This window comes from Dryobates pubescens, chromosome 33, assembly GCF_014839835.1.
Source record: "Dryobates pubescens isolate bDryPub1 chromosome 33, bDryPub1.pri, whole genome shotgun sequence".
Lineage (NCBI taxonomy): Eukaryota > Metazoa > Chordata > Aves > Piciformes > Picidae > Dryobates > Dryobates pubescens.
In genome coordinates this window covers 8,483,258-8,489,438 of record NC_071644.1, presented here as the reverse complement: position 1 = coordinate 8,489,438, position 6,181 = coordinate 8,483,258, and the positions used below count along the sequence as shown (strand labels likewise).

Below are 6,181 nucleotides of genomic sequence, written 5' to 3'. Positions count from 1 at the left end.
CTAGCCAATCCCTGAGAGAGAGTTTTGGGTGGCTTTCCTCAGCATCCTCATGCCATGAGAACATTTTAAACTGACAACACTCAACAGTGCATTTCAAATACTCTCCCAGCCAAGGATTTTCTGTCTAGCACAGAAATGAATCCTAGAGTGGCTCAGGTTGGAAGTGGCCTCAGGGATCATCTCCTCCAACCCTCCTGCCATGGGCACCTCTTGACTAGACTCAGCTGCCCAGGGCCTCATCCAGCTTGGCCTTGAACACCCCAAGGTGTTCATCCACAACCTCCCCTGGGCAGCCTATTCCAGAGTCTCACCACCCTGGTACTGAAGAACTTCTTCCTCAGCTCCAGCCTAACCCTGCTTCCAACCCTTTCCCCTTGTCCTGTCTCTGGACATCCTCATGCAAAGTCCCTCAGCAGCCTTCCTGTAGGATTCCTTCAGCTCTTGGAAGGCAGCTCTGAGGTCACCCCAGAGCCTTCTCCTCTCCAGGCTGAACAACCCCAGCTCCTTCAGTCTATCCTCATAGCAGAGGTGCTCCAGCCCTTGGATCGCTTTGTGGCCTCCTCTGGACTGGCTCCAGCAGCTCTGTGTCCTCCTGATGCTGGGCACACATGACTGGAAAGCAAGACAGTCACCAGAGCTCTTCCCTTGCCCTGCCAGATCAGACTGTTCCTTTGCTTCACAGATGTCATCAGCAAAAGGTTTGATTATCTAAATGGCAGGGAAGGAAAGGAAAATCACTGAGCAGAAGCAGCTCTGCCTTAGGAGATAAGCCAGGGAATTATCCTGGCCCCCTGACAACAGGAGCTGGCTGCAGCACTGCCTGAAACCCTCCTGATTCTGGCTGAATTTTACCTGCTAAAGTGCAGTCTCTCTGTGGGTAAATTGCTGCCTTTACTGTAGCTGAGAATATGCAGTTCCATTACCTTTTATTTCCATCTTAAAAGTCATCTTGGCAGATAACCTTGGGAGAGAATCAGTGCTGCCTCGGGGATCAGGCACTCTCCCGTGCCCTTTGGAGTCTGAGAGCTCAGAGCAGAAGGGACAAGGAGCAGTAAGAGGCTTTAGCTGCAAGTTTATCTAATCCCTCTTCAAAAGGCTGAGGGCAGACTGCTCAGCACCCACCTGCAGAGTCCCTTCCTGCCATCCACTGTTACAAAAAGCACAGAATTGGGCTTTTAGCACTAAAAGTATTTTACATCTGATTCTTTCCTACACTGCACCTCAGGTGCCTCTACACAGAGCTCTTCAAGGGGGTGCAACCTGAATTCCATTTGGGTTTGAGGCTATTTCAGCTCTGCCTCCGCACTTGAGCTCAGGGCAGGTGAAGTGGGGAGGAAAGGGTGGGCTTTTTAGATGGGAATTGTTGGAGTCACAAATAATCACAGAGATAGAATTAGCAGGTTAGATAACAGAACTGGTCCCAGGGCTGCTCAGATTTGCATTCAATCCTCGCCTAGGAGCAGCGTACCAGCGCTGGTCACAGGACAGTCTGGGCCTTGGGCATTGCATTCTTCCCTATTCACTCAAGTCTTAGCAGAGGGACCATGAAGCTGCCTAATACTCGGTGCCAGTCCCTGCCTGCCACGAGGAACCCAGCAGAGTGACACCAGGATGAATGTGCTCAGCAAGGAGAGCAGCACAGAGCCCTGCAGAGGTCAGGTGGAGGAGGTTTGCACGACTGACAGTTTAATTACACTGCAAAATGATGAAGCTCTGGAGATGAGCCATTAGCAGTTCTGGCACAGGCAGCTGCAGAGGGATCATTACAAGGTGCCTGGGAGGGTTTGTTCCAAGCCCTTATCACGACCCATGGAAGTTGCTGGATTTTTCTCATGGAAGTTTCTCTCACCTCCCACCTGCAGAAATCAGGAGATCCTCCAGGCAAGATTCCGCATTTCAGCCTCGTGGAAACTTCTGTCCCCAGCGGCGTCGTGCTGCAGAGCTGATTCCACCTGAGGCTCGTGGGCAATTAGGCACCAGCCAAACTCGATCACATCCCTGGGAGGAGCAGGAGGCAGCCGCTGCTGCCCGGGAGGAGGGAGAACAACTCTTTCCTGCGCCCATGCTGCCACCTAGTGGCCACTGCGGCTCCGGCACCAGCCCAGCGGACGCCCAAGCACCAGCGAGGGTTTGACTCCAGCCCGCAGCCAGCCCAGCGCCGCCGTGCTGCTGTGGAGAGCGAGAGGGAGGGGATGGAGGCTGATGTGGGAGTGGGTACGGGGAATCAGCGCTGCTGTCCCCCACCGAGAGCTAAAAGCAGCCGGGAAAAGCCGGAGCTGCCCTGCTTAAAGAGCAGCTCCCAGCAGCATCCCTGTAATCAGGTCACACTCCAGGCCTGCAGACCAAGCTGGGGGCAGGGGGTGGGTGTCTCAGACTGTCCCCATCACCACTTCAGAAACACAAAGCCCCCAAGCCTGGTGCAGATTCGCACCAGCCACGTTCAAAGCTTTACTCCTCAGGTGAGAAGGTTTTGTGTGGGTGGGAGGGCAGTGGATAAGGAAATGCTCAACATGATTCAGCTGAGAGAATTTGTGTGACAGCAGCACTTGCTTCCTTCTTGGGGTTGAGGGGATGGGAGTTAGGAGAATATAGCAAGTGAACAATCTGAGCCCCTCTCACTTTACCAAACACCTCCCTCCTTTAGAAGCCTGACCTATGAACCCTTTTGGGGGGACACAAGTGGCTGTACACCCCTCAGAGAGAGAGAGAAGCCAGGCAGAAGTTGCACACAAATGCATTTTATTGCTCTCTACACACACAGAGATGCATACACAGTATGCACAGAAGCCTGAGGGCAGTCCCAGCACTGGGAGAAACATCATCCACCAGGAGCTGAACCACTCAACACAGACAAAAATCATTACTAGAATGAAAGTGCTAGGAAAAGCAGAGCTTACACCCCCAAATGTATAACATTTACAAACTCAGCCTTCTGCCTCCTCCCTGCTCTTTAACATAAAGCAGTAACAGACTCTTTCTAAATAGAAAAAAAAAAGCAGCAAACCAGTAGAAATATTCCACATCCTTCCCTAGCTCCTCTTCCTCCATCACACTTTAGACACTAGGGACTATGAAAGGGTTATGGAGGGGGAAATCCAAAGCCCATCTGTGAAGCAGTCAGAGGGAAACTGATTTTAACCAGGTGTGTGTGAACTAAAGAGTAGTAAATGTAGCCTCCAGTGGCTGAGCAGCAAGTGCTGCCAGTCAAACCAGAGCACAGCTGATGGCTCCTACAAGCCATGTGAGAGGAACCTCTCCTGCAGCAATCCTCACCTGTCACAACTCTGACAGGTACTCAGACACCATCAGGAAGCCACCGGCCCCTGAGCGGGCAGCACGCTGTGCACTGCTGGCAGCAGCGTCCCCACAGCTTCACCACTCACAGAATGCCTCAACCTTCACCCCAGGATCCCATCCAAGTCAAAAGTTAGCCACGAGCTGTCCTTTTCACACATAAATAAAACACACAGGGAGATCAAATTCCCTACAGAAAAGAGGATGGGAGCTGGACTGTCAGATGCAGTCAGCTCCTTCCTCTGGACTGGTCCATGAAGTGAGGACTCCCCTGACTACCAGGGCCTCCAGAGAGTGCTGGTGTCCTTTGGTGAGGCTTGCTTCAGGGTGCTGGGGTTCCCAGGAGAGAGGGTGACCTCTGCAGCAGCTGATTGACTCTTCTGGAAGTGGCTGAGAAGTTTGGTCTGTGTTTCAGTTCGGACTTTGTGAAGAGAGAGGAAATGGAAAGCTTCTTGCAGGCACCTGGAGTAGCCCTCCCTGAAGTCAAACTGAGAGCTTTTGTGGAAGGAAGCTGCAGCTGGGGAAGGGAAGAAAAGAGGGAGGAGGAAGAAAGAATAGTTTAGAGCAGCTGTTCACAGCCAGAGACCCTAACACCATCACAGACTCACAGTAAGCCAGGGGCTGGAACAAAATGCAACACTCACTCTTTATCTGCAGCTGGCTCTGCTGCTTCAGGTAGCTGACAGTCATCTCCAGGATGTCTGCTTTCTCCAGCTTGGAGTTGGGCTGGTGCCTCTGGAACTCCTTCTCCAGGAGCAGCTTCAGCTGCTCGATGCTGCTGTTAATCCGATCCCGGCGCATCTTCTCCACCACCGGCTTCCTCAGCTGGAAAGAGCAAAGGAGAAGAGAGCTGTTATTGGAAGGGTCCTCTGCCTGCCATCCCCAGCACTGATCCTGCACAACACGGAGCAGTTCCTCAGCTGCTGCAAACTCTGGGAGCGTGGCCGGGGGCCGCCTTGCTGTGCCTGCACTTACTTTGTTTTTCTCCTTCGGCGTCAGCAGGTTGTCAGGCTCCAGGAGCGCAGCGCTGGGAGCCATCCGGCCGGAGGGGGAGAGCCTCGGGGGGCAAGCGCGGGGGAAACGTGCTGCAGGCTGCCGCTGCCTGCTATTTATAGCGCGGGAGCTGCCGGCGAGGCTGTGGGTCTGCGGCTCGCCGGCGTTTCCCACACTCCGGAGCCAATCGGGGAGGGGGCAGCACAAAGCAGCCGCAGCCAGCCCTGCACGCCCGGCTGGCGCTGAATGGCGCCGGACAATGCCCCAGCGCCCCGCGGCCGGCCGGGCAGGTGGGCACAGCCCCGTGCCAGGAGCGGGGACAGAGCCGCCCGGCGCTGCGAGAAGGCTGCCGACTAATGCCGCGGATCGAGAGCGTCCCGGCCCGGCGTTCACGGGCACGGAGGAAGGCGGAGGGCAGCTGCCTGCCATGGTGGGGAAGGCTCTGGGCAGGCAGGCCTGGGGCTCTGCTCCTGCCGTGCACACACCGAGGCCCAGCACATGGCAGCCACCGCTGCTTTCCTGGGGCACAGCACAGCTGCTTCTCCCAGGAAGCCACAGCCCGGGGGTCTCCCTCAGGTGACTGCCACAACAGCTTTCATAGAGCTGTCATAGAATGGATTGGGTTGGAAGGGACCTTAAAGGTCATCCAGTCCCAAGCCCCTGCCATGGGCAGGGACACCTCCCACCAGCCCAGGTTGCTCAAGGTCTCATCCAACTTGGCCTTGAACACCTCCAGGGAGGAGGCAGCCACAACCTAACTCTGCAACCTGTTGCAGTGTCTCCCCACCCCTCACTGTTTTCAGACTGAAAAGCTTAAACCAGCTCTGCCCACATTTACCCTGCTCTCTGCCCCAGTACTGTGTCCTTCATGAGCTCTAACCCCACACCAGCAGCTGAAGGAGGAAAGGGCAGCAGAGTGCCTCTGGTCTGCGTGGGGCAAGGCTGGCAGCAGTGCTGCCCTGTCACACTACATGAAGGGCACAGTGGGCAGGCAGCAGCACACCCCACACCTCTACCACCATTTGGGTCCCAGATTTACTCCTCATGTGCTGTGACCTAATCAGTTCAACACAGTCCCCCTGTGAGCATCAGTATCTGCCTCTGTAAGGGGCAATAAGGAAGAGTGATGACCAGATACATCACTGTCAGGTGATGCTAGGGGTGATGCTTGGGGGTCACTTGCTGCAGTAAGTGAATAGTATTGGTGTTTCCATTCCTATCTGTGTGTGCTCAGGTACACAGCAATTTGGGTGTGTGTGGTCACACATGGCTTTTAAAATACACAGGGGCACAGTCCTCCCTCTCCCTCTGCAGCTCATTATTTGTCAGGCCAGGTAAGGCTTCAGTGACCTCTTCCAGGATCTGCTTTTCCCTCCCCATTGTGCTGCTCCTGAATAGGCTTCCTTCTTGTGGCACAGAGCAGCAGCTGTTGAGCTCTGAGCCCTTTATGTCAAGTTGTGGGAAAGCTTTTGTGACACCGTTTCACATGTCCCCCTCAAAGCTGGTGGATTATCTCTGAGCCTATGTAATGCCACCTCTGAAACCAAGCCTTGGCTCTGTGCAGCCCTCTTGGGGAGAGTCTCTGAAACAGAAACTCCTGAGTACTGACTCACTCCTTCAGCTCCTCAACTGAGGGCATCAGGAAGAAATGTGCCAAGCTCACGAGCAGAGAGCCCACTGCCAGCTTTGCCAGAGACAGTTTCTGGGTTTCAGGTTAATTGACTAATAAGCAGCTACAGAACAACAATGATTTCTCCCTCTAGTACAAGTCACAGAGAGAGACACACAACAAAGCTGCTGGGAGTGTCAGATGCCTTTCCTGCAGCTCCCCCCAGCCCACTGCCCAGGAGCCTCTGTGCTATCCCACTCCTGAGACACAGAACTTTTGTTCTGG

The 6,181-nt window shown here is 54.5% G+C and overlaps 1 protein-coding gene across 1 annotated transcript; it reads right to left on the bottom strand.

Moving 5' to 3' along the window:
* Positions 1 to 3,308: 3,308 nt before the first annotated feature.
* Positions 3,309 to 4,361, bottom strand: LOC104309924 (transcription factor HES-5). The gene is made up of 3 exons (XM_009911307.2): positions 4,270 to 4,361; positions 3,939 to 4,119; positions 3,309 to 3,811 (listed from the first exon to the last, which is right to left on the bottom strand). The coding sequence occupies exons 1-3, from the start codon at positions 4,330 to 4,332 to the stop codon at positions 3,570 to 3,572; spliced, it is 486 nt and encodes a 161-aa protein (XP_009909609.2). The 5' UTR covers positions 4,333 to 4,361; the 3' UTR covers positions 3,309 to 3,569.
* Positions 4,362 to 6,181: the final 1,820 nt, after the last annotated feature.

Bases quoted from the DNA above. Each gene is read 5' to 3' on its own strand.
- LOC104309924 (XM_009911307.2), bottom strand. From the start codon at position 4,332: ATGGCTCCCAGCGCTGCGCTCCTGGAGCCTGACAACCTGCTGACGCCG. The intron at 4,120-4,269 runs GTAAGTGCAGGC...TGCTCTTTCCAG, and splicing joins CGCCGAAGGAGAAAAACAAA to CTGAGGAAGCCGGTGGTGGA. The intron at 3,812-3,938 runs GTGAGTGTTGCA...TCCCTTCCCCAG, and splicing joins GAGCCAGCTGCAGATAAAGA to CTGCAGCTTCCTTCCACAAA.